The sequence below is a fragment of the Lutra lutra genome, chromosome 17 (genome assembly GCF_902655055.1).
Source record: "Lutra lutra chromosome 17, mLutLut1.2, whole genome shotgun sequence".
Classification (NCBI taxonomy): Eukaryota; Metazoa; Chordata; class Mammalia; order Carnivora; family Mustelidae; genus Lutra; species Lutra lutra.
In genome coordinates this window covers 34,773,432-34,787,570 of record NC_062294.1, presented here as the reverse complement: position 1 = coordinate 34,787,570, position 14,139 = coordinate 34,773,432, and the positions used below count along the sequence as shown (strand labels likewise).

The 14,139-nt window shown below is 44.1% G+C and overlaps 1 protein-coding gene across 1 annotated transcript in view; it reads right to left on the bottom strand.

Annotated features, from left to right (window-relative positions):
* The window catches only part of LOC125089879 (ATP-binding cassette sub-family C member 12), a 157,479-nt gene that overhangs the window by 127,660 nt on the left and 15,680 nt on the right, over positions 1 to 14,139 (bottom strand). The window contains exons 5-10 of the mRNA XM_047712350.1: positions 10,971 to 11,118; positions 10,043 to 10,276; positions 4,807 to 4,980; positions 3,810 to 3,957; positions 3,478 to 3,626; positions 1,300 to 1,407 (exon numbers count right to left, since the gene is read on the bottom strand). Of these exons, the coding sequence (XP_047568306.1) occupies positions 1,300 to 1,407; positions 3,478 to 3,626; positions 3,810 to 3,957; positions 4,807 to 4,980; positions 10,043 to 10,276; positions 10,971 to 11,118 (961 nt within the window). The remainder of the gene's footprint in view (positions 1 to 1,299; positions 1,408 to 3,477; positions 3,627 to 3,809; positions 3,958 to 4,806; positions 4,981 to 10,042; positions 10,277 to 10,970; positions 11,119 to 14,139) is intronic.

The window sequence follows — 14,139 nt, the reverse complement described above, 5'->3', positions numbered from 1 at the left end:
AGAGGGAGAAGGAGAAGCAGGCTCTGCTCCAAGCAGGAAGCCCAAGGCGGGCTTGATCCCAGGACTCGGGGATCATGACCCAAGCCAAAGGCAGACACTTAACTGACTGAGTCACCCAGGTGCCACTCAACAAATAGTTTTTGAATAAATGAATAAATGACTTAGTGAATAAGTTGGGAACTACATGCATTTAAGTGAGATGACTTTGTAAATTGGTTTAGATAAGGGTTTTTATTTTTTTATTTTTTATTGATTTTATTTATTTATTTGACAGAGATCACAAGTAGGCAGAGAGGCAGGCAGAGAGTGGGGTGGGGAAGCAGGCTCCCTGCTGAGCAGAGAGCCCGATGTGGGGCTCGATCCCAGGACCCTGGGGTCATGACCTGAGCCAAAGGCAGAGGCTTTAACCCACTGAGCCACCCAGGCGCCCCTAGATAAGGGTTTTTAAACTCAGGTGCTGTAGGAGCCAGACCAGCTATGGAAAAAAGTGAAGTAGACCATTGCTAAGAGGATAAATGGTAGGTGAAACAACCTCAGTGTCAAGTAGGGCACAGTGGGGACTGTAGGGTGTACAGTAGGGCACAGTGGGAGCTGTAGGGTATATAAAAGGGCACAGTGGAGGCAGCAGGAAACTGTATCCCACTGCCTCATCTAAATAGGACAACTATCACCTCAACTCCAACCGTTTGTGGCCATGGGGAAATGTGGGTCTGATGTTCCCAGATCTTCTGATTGTTCAGAAAAAATCCAGAAATCTGATTTTTATATAGAATTCCCAGGTTTTTAAATGCAAGCAACAAATACGATTTTTTTTTTTTTTTTAAAGCAAAACCATCAGGGTAACCCTGCAGACCTCCTGTCTGAGACCTGGTTTGTATAGACTGTCCTAAGACCTCCCCAGGGCCCGATTCCTCTGTGTTCCCAGCCTCCATCGCAGCCTGGGTGCAGGGGTTCCCTGAGCTGGCCAATCCCTCTCCGTGGATGCTGGCGTCTGGCTTGGCCTGGGGTCATGTTCGGGAGGAACGTCATGATGACTGCAGGCAGACGAACACCCAAACAGAGAGCCACACAAACAGTCCTCCGACTGGGCTCCCTGGGTGGCTCAGTGGGTTAAGCCTGTGCCTTCGGCTTGGGTCATGATCTCAGGGTCCTGGGATCGAGTCCCACATCGGGCTCTCTGCTAGGCGGGGAGCCTGCTTCCTCCTCTCTCTCTGTCTCTCTACTTGTGATCTCTCTCTGTCAAGTAAATAAAATCTTAAAAAAAAAAAACAAAAAAAAAACAGTCCTCCAACCACTTACCTTAAACCTCTCTGCTGCGGGCTTGGAATTCGTGAGGCCTTTTACTGCAAAGGGCACGAAGAACACGGACAGCCGCATGGGAATCAAGGTGGCCACCGTAGTGAAAGCCTGGCAAGGAGGGGAGGAAATGGTGAGGGGCGCATCTCTGTTCTCTCTCCACCCCCTGAGGCTCCCCTCCCGGAGCCAGAAGCCACAGAGCCAGACCCCACCCCAGCTTTTGATAGGCCGGTCCCCCCCATGGCAGGGATGGAGCTAGTATTTTGAGGAGACTGGGAAGAGCAGGGAAAGAGCACTCCTCTTTTTTTTTGTTTTTTGTTTTTTTTAATTTTAATTTTAATTTTTTTATTTCTTTTCAATATTCATTGTTTCAGTATTCATTGTTTTTGCATCACACCCAATGCTCCATGCAATCCATGCCCTCCTTAATACCCACCACCTGGCTCCCCCAACCTCCCACCCCCCGCCCCTTCAAAACCCTCAGGTTGTTTTTCAGTGTCCATAGTCTCTCATGGTTCACCTCCCCTTCCAATTTCCCTCAACTCCCTTCTCCTCTCCATCTCCCCATGTTCTCCATGTTATTTGTTATGCTCCACAAATCAGTGAAACCATATGATACTTGAATCTCTCTGCTTGACTTATTTCACTCAGCATAATCTCTTCCAGTCCCGTCCATGTTGCTACAAAAGTTGGGTATTCATCCTTTCTGATGGAGGCATAATACTCCATACTGTATATGGACCACATCTTCCTTATCCATTCGTCCATTGAAGGGCATCTTGGCAACATGTGTTGGAGAGGATGTGGAGGAAGGGTCACCCTCTTACACTGTTGGTGGGAATGCAAGTTGGTGCAGCCACTTTGGAAAACAGTGTGGAGATTCCTCAAGAAATTAAAAATAGAGCTTCCCTATGACCCTGCAATTGCACTACTGGGTATTTACCCCAAAGATACAGATGTAGTGAAAAGAAGGGCCATCTGTACCCCAATGTTTATAGCAGCAATGGCCACAGTTGCCAAACTGTGGAAAGAACGAAGATGCCCTTCAAAGGAGCACTCCTCTTAACGTCTCTGTGTCTCTAGGCCTGGCTCCTGATGGAGCTTGGCAAGCCGGTGACTCTGCGACTTTGGCCAGGTCCCCTCTCCCAATGAGCTGTGCTTTTAGGGTCAAAATCATCAGCGGGCACAGGAATAAATGCAGGGAAGCACTGAGAAAGTACATGTGAGAGAGCTTGTCCACTGTCAGTGGAGCTTGATACTGTTACTGCCGTTACGATCGTATTCAGCCTTCCTTGCCTTAGATACTTGTTTCTAATATTCCAAATGTCCCTGCACTTCAAGGCTAATCCATGCCTCACTCTCTCCTGGGAGACTTGCCCTGACGACAGCAGACAACCTCTCTCAGGATCTCAGAATGTGACCTGAAGTACCTGGGGACTTTCCAATCCATACCCCACCTCCACTCCCTTCTTCATCCTTCACTGTGTGAATGCAGGGTGACCCTAAACTCCTGCTGAGACTTTCTCCTATAAAAGCCCCAAGCCCACCCTCAAGCCTTCAGGAGGCCTCTCTGGTGCATGCCTGGGCCAAGTCAGGTGTCTGCTTCTGGAACACAAACAAACCCTTGTTGGCAGATTCTCAAATGCTTTCCCCTCTTGCTTTGGGTGCAGTGCTCTGCCCCAAGCCCTACCTGGATTCCAAGCTCTCCCAAAGCAGCCCCTTGATTTATCTCCTCAGGGAACTGGGATTCTACCCCTAAAAGGCAGCTGCTGCTTTTCTGGGCCAGAGTCAGACCACAGAGAGAAGGCAGAAGAAGCTCTAGCTTTTTATTTAAGGTATATTTTCAGAGCCCTATTTTGGGTTCAAAGAAACTCCTTAATTTAGGATTCTCAACCCCCAGACATGTGTCAGAGTCATCAGGGTTTTAACTACTCATTTCAACTCCTCTGGGGTGACTTTGTCATCCCTCCCTCCCATAGTTGCTATGCAAGGGATGTCAGTTTTTCAGACAGTTGAAGATGGCAGAAAGTTCGAGCATCCTAAAAGTCTGGAAAATCAAAATCAGCATCTGTTGTCCATGTGCAAAACCTTCAGATCTTTGAAGGAACATGGTCTAGGGAAAGATATAAAAGAAAAACTCCTTATCAATATGGGGGGAAACGAAGCACCCCAAGCACTTACCACTGAGATTGTGAGTTTCTGTTGTAAACATGTGTGGATAATGAACGTCAATGTTGTGGCCACTGTAGGCGCTATAAACAAGGAGGCAGTGGTCAGGCTCTGGATGATCCCAGTCTTCTCCAGCAGTTTCTTTTCCTGCCTTCTGAGGGCTGAGAGATGAAAAGCAAAGGTATGAAAAAAAAAAAAAAGACAAAGGCCCTGAAATTAACCCTAAGAACATCCTCCAAAGAGCCCCAAACTTCCAGAGCATGAAAGAATCCCCCCCAAAAGGGAGAGGCTTGACCCACCACGGCATCCCAAGGCTCTGCACAAGAAAATGAGATTTTCTGTACCTTTAATTATTTTTTCAAATGGTTTCTCCCATGCATACATTTTAATCAGCTTAATGCAGGTGAGAACTTCACTGGTCACACGGATGCGCTGGTCGCTGATCTCAGAGGTGTGATTGTGTATCTTAATAATCTTTTGAATCAGGAACACCTGTGATCAGGATGCAGCAAGAGCTTCTTTTGACAAGGGCAGGAGGGTTCACCCAGGCATAACTATGACAACGGGGAGTATGTCCAAAGGTAAAATGCAGATGTGGGTTGGCCACCTGGATTTAATCCTGCCCTGTTGGAAGCCACTGTGACTCTAAATTCTAGGGTCCTGCTGAAGGCTTTCCAACGGAAACCACTCCATCATGCCTTAGAGCACCTGTCTCACACATCCTGGGGGTGTTTTTCTCCTGTGTCCCAAGCCAGGTTGTGGCTAACTAAACAGAAATATGACTCCTCTGCCCTTGGGAACTCTAACCCGCCAATAGTTATGATCACCTGATCAGAATACCTGTGCGAAGGGAGGAAAACACTTGATTTCAATAATTCAGAGCACATATAACCCACGACTCACTTCCTGTTTTGCCCAGGTCTATTTCACCTGAATCTTTGTCAGCAAATTTGCTGGCCTTCTCCCTTTTTACTGTGCTCAGCCGAACGTTAAATGCTATCTGGGCTATTACGTCACCACATTCAGGGTAGAAAAGAAGGAATAAAAACCTTACATAGAGGACATCTACTAAGGAAAGTGTGTGAGGCAGATAATCCCTCACAGAAATCTATGAGATGGACTTTTGCATATCATAATCACCTCTTATTTCTTTGGCCAATGCTGTGGCCAGAGAACAGTTAGGCAGAAATGGAAACTGAAACTTAACCACAGTGGAATGAACAGTCAACAGGAATCAATACTTCCATTCAGAAGTACCCCAGATTCCAGAGCGCAGAGAGTTCTGAGGAACATCCAACATCATATGGAGGGCAAAAAAAAAAAAAAAAAAAAAGACATTACCTCCACTGGTAAAATTAGGAGATAGCACAGACTGGCGGAGAGCGCAGTGGGTCCAAGAGTGAGGTAGGAGGTGACAGTGCAGGAGATCAGCAATGAAGAGATGAGCCAGATCAGGGGGCCATAGTACACCCCTTCGAACAGGCAGTTTACGTCGCTGGCGAAGAAGCTAATGGCCTGTAAGACAGCAAAGCCTGTGGGCACAGGTTTCACTTCTTCGGGTACCTAGAAGGGCCTACATGGGCAGGGGACAGGAAAGCTTGGGAGGCATGGTGGTAGAGACAAAAACACCGAGTTCACAGCTCTCCTCTTACTCTCTGTGTGACCCTGGGCCCATTCCTAGGCCACTCTGAGCCACTCTGAGCCTCAGCTTCTTTGCCTATGAAGCTGGAATAATTATACCCACTTTCTATGGTTGCTGTGAGGATGTCAATAAGATATCTGCACATAGACATCAGTAAAAGTTGTATTTTACTATACTATTGCTACTGCTTCTCATATCCAGATTCCCCAGAGAGTTACTTCTAGTCTTCTTTCTTATTCTATTCATTCTATTTCTACTAATAATAATGGCTGAATTTATTTAGGCAGGAGCTAAATCTTTTTATCCTTCCTTTTCTATTTTGCTATGGACTCTTCGCTCCACTTTCCTGCTCCCTAACTGCCCGGTTCCATGTTACATAAAAGCTGACGTTGCAAATCAAGAAATATTTAAGGACCCAGATCATGAATGTCTTTTAGAATGACCAATCTGAATGCCTTAAGAAGTGGTTTCCTTTTCACTTTAAACTGATCTCCTTCCAGTTCCCAGGATATGCCTCAGGCTGAACCTTTACAAAAATTTGAAGTGTGTGAGGGAGCTAGCTTGGTACAGCCACTTTGGAATGGAACTGGAGAGTATCTTAAAAAGTTAACAATTGCACAAACCCCAAGATTTGGGCTGGAGAGTATCTTAAAAAGTTAACAATTGCACAAACCCCAAGATTTGGCTATTTTGTTTCTCTGTTGAGAAACATCCACACATGCAAGAGGAAGACAAAGACATTTACTACAGTTGTGCTTATTAGCAGCAAAACCCTGGAAACATTCTGAATGTCCACTGGTGGGGAAAGGTTAAAGCATCCACTCCAAGAGTATTAGGTAATATTGAATCCTGGAAAAACCTGTCAGAGATCATGTCCCAGACCTGTCATGTAGTAGCTATAGGACCAAAGACACATACTCAGTCTTTCTGTGCCTCAGTTGCCTTATCAGTAAAATGGGAATAATAATACCACCTACTCCATACCACTGATGTGACAACTGATGAGATAATGCATATAAAACACTCAATTTAGCCATATTGAAAATGCTCAAGGTGGGTGGAGGAAAATGGATAAAGGTGGTCAAAAGGTAAAAACATTTATAAGATAAATAATTATGGTGACCATAATTACTATTGCATGGTGTATAAGTTGCTAAGACAGCAGATCTTAAAAGTTCTCACTGCAGGCAAAAAATTATAACTATGCCAACAGACACATGAAAAAGTGCTCCATATCACTCGGCATCAGGGAAATACAAATCAAAACCACAATGAGATATCACCTCACACCAGTCAGAATGGCTAAAATTAACAAGTCAGGAAATGACAGATGCTGGCGAGGATGCGGAGAAAGGGGAACCCTCCTACACTGTTGGTGGGAATGCAAGCTGGTGCAACCACTCTGGAAAACAGCATGGAGGTTCCTCAAAATGTTGAAAATAGAACTACCCTATGACCCAGCAATTGCACTGCTGGGTATTTACCCTAAAGATACAAACATAGTGATCCGAAGGGGCACGTGCACCCGAATGTTTATAGCAGCAATGTCTACAATAGCCAAACTATGGAAAGAACCTAGATGTCCATCAACAGAAGAATGGATAAAGAAGAGGTGGTATATATACACAATGGAATACTATGCAGCCATCAAAAGAAATGAAATCTTGCCATTTGCGATGACTTGGATGGAACTAGAGGGTATCATGCTTAGCGAAATAAGTCAATCAGAGAAAGACAACTAGCATATGATCTCCCTGATATGAGGAAGTGGAGATGCAACATGGGGGGTTAAGGGGGTAGGAGAAGAATAAATGAAACGAGATGGGATTGGGAGGGAGACAAACCATAAGTGACTCTTAATCTCACAAAACAAACTGAGGGCTGCTGAGGGGAGGGGGGGTTGGGAGAAGGGGGGTGGGGTTATGGACATTGGAGGGGGTATGTGCTATGGTGAGTGCTATGAAGTGCGTAAACCTGGTGACTCACAGACCTGTACCCCTGGGGATAAAAATATATTATATGTTTATAAAAAATTAAAAAAGTAAAATTAAATTTAAAAAAAATTATAACTATGTAAAGTGATGAATGGTAACTAAATTTATGGTAGTGATTGTTTTGCAACTCATTAAATCATTACCTTGTATAAAACCCTGGACTAGGGCGCCTGGGTGGCTCAGTGGGTTAAGCCGCTGCCTTCGGCTCAGGTCATGATCTCAGGGTCCTGGGATGGAGTCCCGCATCGGGTTCTCTGCTCAGCGGGAAGCCTGCTTCCCTCTCTCTCTCTCTCTCTGCCTGCCTCTCCATCTACTTGTGATCTCTCTGTCAAATAAATAAATAAAATCTTTAAAAATAAATAAATAAATAAATAAATAAAACCCTGGACTAATACATTATACATTAATTATATCTCAATAAAAATGGGGAGGAAGGAAATGCTACAATTATAAGTAAGCATCCTTGAAAAGGAATAAGAAAGATCTGCATGTGTTAAGATGGAAGGCTAAGACATAATGAGGAAGAAAGAAAATCTTCAAAAGAGCCCAAACAATGTAGCATCCTTGATGTAAAAACTCACCCCAAAAATTGTATCATACATTTTCTATTAGTAAAACAAAGTGGCAGAACCCTGTAAAATGTAGTATCATTTATGTAAAAACACAAGCACAAGATACAATACATTTTCCATGGGTAACTTGCATGTGTACCTAAACACACAAAAGCATAGAAGGACACAAGCCCTATTGATAATGGTGGTCACCTCCTGGCATTAGGGAAGTGATGGGGTCTAGGGAGTCATCTAGTCCACTTTATTTTGTTTGCAAGGAGAACGTATGAAGGTGTTTTATAAATTAATTTTAAAATAAAATTTATGGAAGCAGTCCCCTAGGACTCCTCATGTAACCAGTTACTTCCATCCCCACTTCCAGGTGGGCCATCTTGTCTTACGTTCATGAGTGTATTTGGGGGAAATCAGCCTTGCACATAGTGGGTGCTCAGGACAGAGGCACAGAGAAAAGGAACCAGGACAGACCTCAGTGTGGAAAGTCTCCTTGGCAAGGCAGGTAAGTGCAGCCAGGTTCTGCTGCTTACCAATCACATGACCTTGTATATACGGTTCCTACTCCTTCCTTCCTCAGTTTCTACCTCTGTGACCATGGGAACAATAATAGAGACCACCGCATAAAAGGGTTGTCAGAGGACTGACTGAGCTAAAAAGGTAAAGCCTTGGGGATGATGTTTGGCTTCGTGGAAGTTAATAACTACTATGATGACTCTCCTAAGATAAACAGGAGAAAGGGCCGCCACAGATCTCAACATCCTTCAAATGCAGGAGGACAGGGAGCCCCCATGCTCAAGGCCTGAGAGAAGTCAGCAATGCAATTTAACACTTCTAAACCTCTGTCCCCTTTCTACGTGCATTATATGTACTAACTCATTAATAACAATCCTTTACGGCTGGTCTTATTATTCTGCAGCTTCAGAGAGACTGAACAAGTTGCCTTAAGTTACAGGACTAATAAATACCTTACACTGGCTACCAATCGAGTTTAGAGAAAGCATCCACTTGATGGCAGTGGGTAATCTGGCAGATTTTTTTTGGACATCTGCCCTGTGTAATTCAAATGTTGGCATTTAAGGGATACAGTGGTGAATCTGAAAGGGTTTGTGTCTTTGAAGGGGGCTCATCCTTTTTTTTTTTAAGATTTTATTTATTTATTTGACAGAGATCACAAGTAGACAGAGAAGGAGGCAGAGAGAGGAGGGGAAGCAGGCTCCCTGCTGAGCAGAGAGCCCCACATGGGGCTCGATCCCAGGATCCTGAGATCATGACCTGAGCCGAAGGCAGAGGCTTTAACCCACTGAGCCACCCAGGTGCCCCATGAAGGGGGCTCATCTTATCGGGGCAGCCGGATTTGTGCTTGGTGGGGACTGGGAGTGGATGGTGGGGTTTAGCAATATTGTCATGAAGGAGAGGACATCCATGAAGGATGAATGGGATTATAAAAGGATAGCGGTTGGGGGTGATATGAGCAACATTGCCAGTAGGTGGTGTGCCTGGTGTGTTTGAGGACTGAAGTTTAGCCTAGCCTGGTTGAAAGGAAGAAGCCAACCTAGTGTTGGAAGAGGGGAGATGGGAAGAGGGGAGGTTGGACAGTTGCTGATGCCAGATCACAAAGGGTCTGGCTTGAGGATATGGAATCAAAGCAGTGCTGCGTTTTCCAAAAATTCAAATGCCTGTTTTAATAGTAAAGGAATCTATGCTCCTCAAGGCAACTGGTAAGCAAGAGAAAAATAGGGAATATGAAATTAAATATATAAAATTCTAATACTCCCATGCCCATGCGTCATAAGTTGGAGCATCTTTTTCCAATCTCTGTCAACATTAGTACGTTTGTGTTACATCATAGGAGGGGCAAGAAAAGGGAACCGATAGACCAATAACAATTAGCCAGGCTGCTCTAAGTACTCCTCCTTTGCAGATAAGAATGAACACTCAGAGAGGTGATTTACAGTTGCTATTCCCTTGGTTTCCCTGAGCTATCCTGTCCGCTCATCCATCCATACCCTCCTCCCCAGGCTGGCTGAGGGGATGCACTTTCTGAGGCACTTCTACTGAGGGTTTGTGTCTTTCTGTTCACTGCTATATCCCCAGGGCCCAGCACAGGGTCTGGTCCAAGGTAGGCCTCAGTAACTATGTGGTGAATGAATGAATCAATCTTGTCCAAAGCCTCTGAATGCAAGTGGCATCTCCCTTGGTTACTGCTGACCTATTCTTACGTCCTCAGAAGCAACTGTTGATGATTATCCACACTCACCGTAGGAATTATTTCTAACTCTCCTAACTCCCTTTCCTCCCTCCCTCAGCCCCCAGGGCACGGATGTCTGGAGAAAGGCTAGGCAAGTATGGCCTCCAATATAGTCCCAGGCACTTACCTCTCCAGTGGTGATGTGTGTTAGAGACTTAAATTGCATTAGCTTCTCAAAAGCAAAGGAGGAAACAGCAGAACGAAACCTGATGCCTGTGCGCTGGTTTAAGACCCAGCATGAGCACAGACTCAGAGACTTCAGACATTCCGTGAAAAAGAGGGCAAGGCAGAGTCCCACTCCATAGGCAATATTTCCTGATGGCGCTTCAGAATATTCCAGGATCTTTGGTATAATCAGCATCTAGAAGGAAGCAGGAGTTTGGATTACTCAGTCAGTACTCCAGTTTTCTTCTGGACAGACTTGCACCTGTCCCACTGCATGCAGTCTAGGTTCCTTGGCCAAAGTGCCCTACCCTCTGCAGGCCAACTGGTGAGCATGTGACCCCAGCTGGGACAATGAGACTTATTCTCTGCAATTAGAAACTTGGGCTGAGGACCTGGAGGACAGGAGATCAAGTTGATTCATCTCAACCATAGTACATGGAAGAGACCACTATTCCCTGCCACCTGCATTCCCAGAGCTGCTCAGTCACTTCTCAAAACAGCTAGCTTGTACCTAGTCAGGATACATTCTAGGTGTTTTATATATTCATCTCATTTAAATTCATGCTGAGAGGCAGGTAATGTCATGCTCTTCATTTTATACATGAGTGTTTCCATGAGGTCTACCACTAGGTGTGTCATGGGGTTCCTTAAAGAAGCTAAGGCAAACAGATTGCCCAAAGTCATTCAGCAATTCAGTGGCCACGGTCTGAACCCAAGCAATTGCTGCAAAACTCATACTCCTAACGGCTGCTAGCTCTACTACCTCCAGAAGGTCTTCATTTTCCAAGTGGCAGCTTAGAGAAAAACAAGTCCCAACTCCACGCATGGACTTGAACGTGCCAATCTCTAAAGCTTGGAGCCCCACAAACCTCACAAAGCCAGCCACTTACTGGCCCTACCACACCCGAGGCGGAGAAGAGGCAGCCCAGAAATACACTGAAAAGAGCCCTTGTTCTTTGAAATTTCATCATCACTCGAAACACTGAAGCTTTCTCAATCCCATGTCTTGAGACTTCTTCTTCCCAAAGGAGGCAAAGCCTTCAAAAGAGGAGAATTCAACCAGTGAAATATCTTTGCACAGAGTATTTCAAGTAAATCCCAGACATATTTCATCTACAAATGCTTCAGTATGTATCTCTTCCAGATAAGGCCTTTTAAAAAGACTACAGTGACATACAATAGTTATTCACTAATAATTACTAATTATTAATAACAATTGGCATATATTAACATAATGTATTTATTGCATATTTAATAAAAATTCTGTGATGACATTTAATACCCAGTCTGTGTTCAAATTTCTCTAATATGTCAAAAACATGTTTTTATAGTTAGTTCACCCAAATCAAGATCCAAATGAGGTCCACACATTGCATTTAAACGACAAATCTAATAGGCTTCTTGTACCTCATTTTAACCTGTAACAGCTTCTCCTTCTCTGCATTTTATGCCATTTGTTTGTTGAAGAAACTGGGTCACTTATTCCAAGAATTTCTCACATTCTGGATTTGACTGATTGCATCTCTATCCTGTTGTCTAACATAACCATAACCTTCTGTGCCCTGTATTTTCTATTAAACTTCTAGCTAGATCTAGGGTGTAGTGAAATTCAGAATTCAGGTCAGCTGACAAAAATACATAATAGGTGATGTAGTGTACTTCTTTTGCATAATAGCAGAAGACACAGTGTCTGATGTCCTATTATTAGCAATGTTCACGGTGTCAGTAGGTTAAGGAGTATCAGCCTGACTCATTCACTGCCATTCGCTCCCCATAATTGATGACCATTGCCACTTCTATTAGGACTGGCAAAATGGTGATTTCTAATTCTAACATTCCTTCTGTATCTAGTAATTTGAATTTTTCTATTAAAAAAAAAAACACCTTCGGGGGCACCTAGGTGGCTCAATCAGTTAAGCATCCAATTTTTAACCTCAACTCAGGTCTTGACCCCAGGGCCATGAGTTCAAGCCCTGTGCTGGGGCTATTTTTTAAAAAACTACTTTAAAAAAATTAAAAAGATAACTTTCCCTCATCAACTATTTTGTTACCCTGAAATACAGTTAATTAAGGAAATGACCTAGGACTTTAAATAGTGTCTCTCTTTCTTTTTATACAAACTAAAATTCATAAAACCCAAAACTCTGACCTCCAAAAAGTGCCTCCATTTATTTCAAAGTCCCCCAAAGGGTGCCCCAATGTTGGATCACCTAATTAAAAGTGTGCCCTTATTTTGGCAATCTGAGCTAATGATGCCTAGGCTGTTGATGTTATTATCAGTTAAACAGGAACACCAAAAACATTTTTTTGAGGAAAAAAATGGAAAAACAATATTTCCAAAAAAGCATCAAAGAAGTTACCTTAACAGAAATTAAGACTTTCATTGACTCGCTTATCCTTCTTTTTTCATTTTATATTATGTTTGATGTGGGAGCAGGTAGCTGGAAAATAATCACTGTAGTGCTTCTGGCTTCCAGAGTCTTAATCTGGCCCTGGATGCTTCCTCCTCATCCACGATCCAGTCTGTCAGCTGCAGTCACTATGCTGGCCTCCGTGCTTTTACTTCCTGCCTCCTGCTCCACCCTGTTTGGTTCTACTCTCTGAAAAGCGATTACCACTGCCCTTAATGGGAACATAAAGGACTATGCCAGGGGACTCCAGGTCTCCCTAAAGCTTCTACTCCTCACAGAGCAGGAGCATGGTGGGCCACCCTTTGTGCTCAGGGCTTGAGGGCAGCCCTGCTTATGCACGTTCTCAAGCAGTTCTATCAGCTTCCGGTTCTTATCTTCTGCCACCAAGTCTCTCAAGGCAGGCAGTTCTAGCCCTTTCTACTCCTCAACCCTGCAGCCGTGGACACTCATACCCAGCCTGAAGGCAGAAAGGAACACCATGAGAATGTTCCTGTCATACATTCCCTCACCGGCCGTCAGACCCCCCAGGCTGCTTCTTCCTTCCTCAGTTCTAAAACAACAGTTCCATCCCGTGCCCATTAGTGTGGGCCAGATAACTTGCAGGGAAAGAGGTGTCTGGGCCCTGGGTCAATAAAGCAAAAATGTCCCCATGTCACCCATATGTGTTAGAGGACTTTATTGCTTGTGGACAATTTTACTCAGGCCAATCTGTGGGGCCACCTCTCCTGTTCCAGCCCTACCTCCATATATAACCCAATCCACAGAGACCAAAAGCACTAGAGTAAAAAAGTCTTGACTAAACAAATTAAAGGAAAGTAAAACAAACTAAAAGAGCTTCGACTAAACAAATCTAAGTGTCCCGTAGCCTGCCCTCAGCTCTCCTAGCAACTGTATCAATTTCTGGCCATAATTACCAGATTCGGAACCTCACCTCCTCCCCTCATTAGCTATGTGATTCTAAGAACATCATTTTACTTCTCTTAGTCCTCAGATCCTTCATGTATAAAGTGGGGAAAGTAACATTTGCCCTGTTTACTTGTGACAGTGAAAGGAGGTGATGCTCTGTCACTATAGCACGACGAAAACTATGGAGAATTATGAAAGTGATACTGAAGATAATGGTGGTGATAATAGTGATTCTGCCACTGGGCTGACCACCATGGTGGTGATGGTGATGGCTGGCAGTTTGTCAGCAAATGCTCATGGCAGTCAAAGCAGTTCTTCAGAAGGGCTAGGCAAGCCGCACCCCAGAACTCTGCTTGTTCAGTGAGGAACGCAGACGAAGAAACCTCTCTAAAGGTGTGAATGCATGGGTCATTGTTTTTTCAAATAAACATCCCAAAGTGGCATGATGATAAAAGTATTGGTAGACAGACATGGTGAGTTCCAGAATAAAAACAGCAGAATCAGTGCACTAGAAGCGAATAGACACAAATCAAGAAACCTTGTGTTCATAATGGTTAAAGAGCAACCAAACATCTAACCGGTTGCTTAAGATGCACTGGGCATGTTTCCAGGTGGTTTAAACTGAATTCCTCATCTCTTTTGACTCTTCCAACAATCCTATGAAAGACCAAGAGGTCAGTTTTATGCTCCCTTATTTTATGCACAAGGACGAAAGGTCTCTGTTTGGGTAAGTGATTTGCCC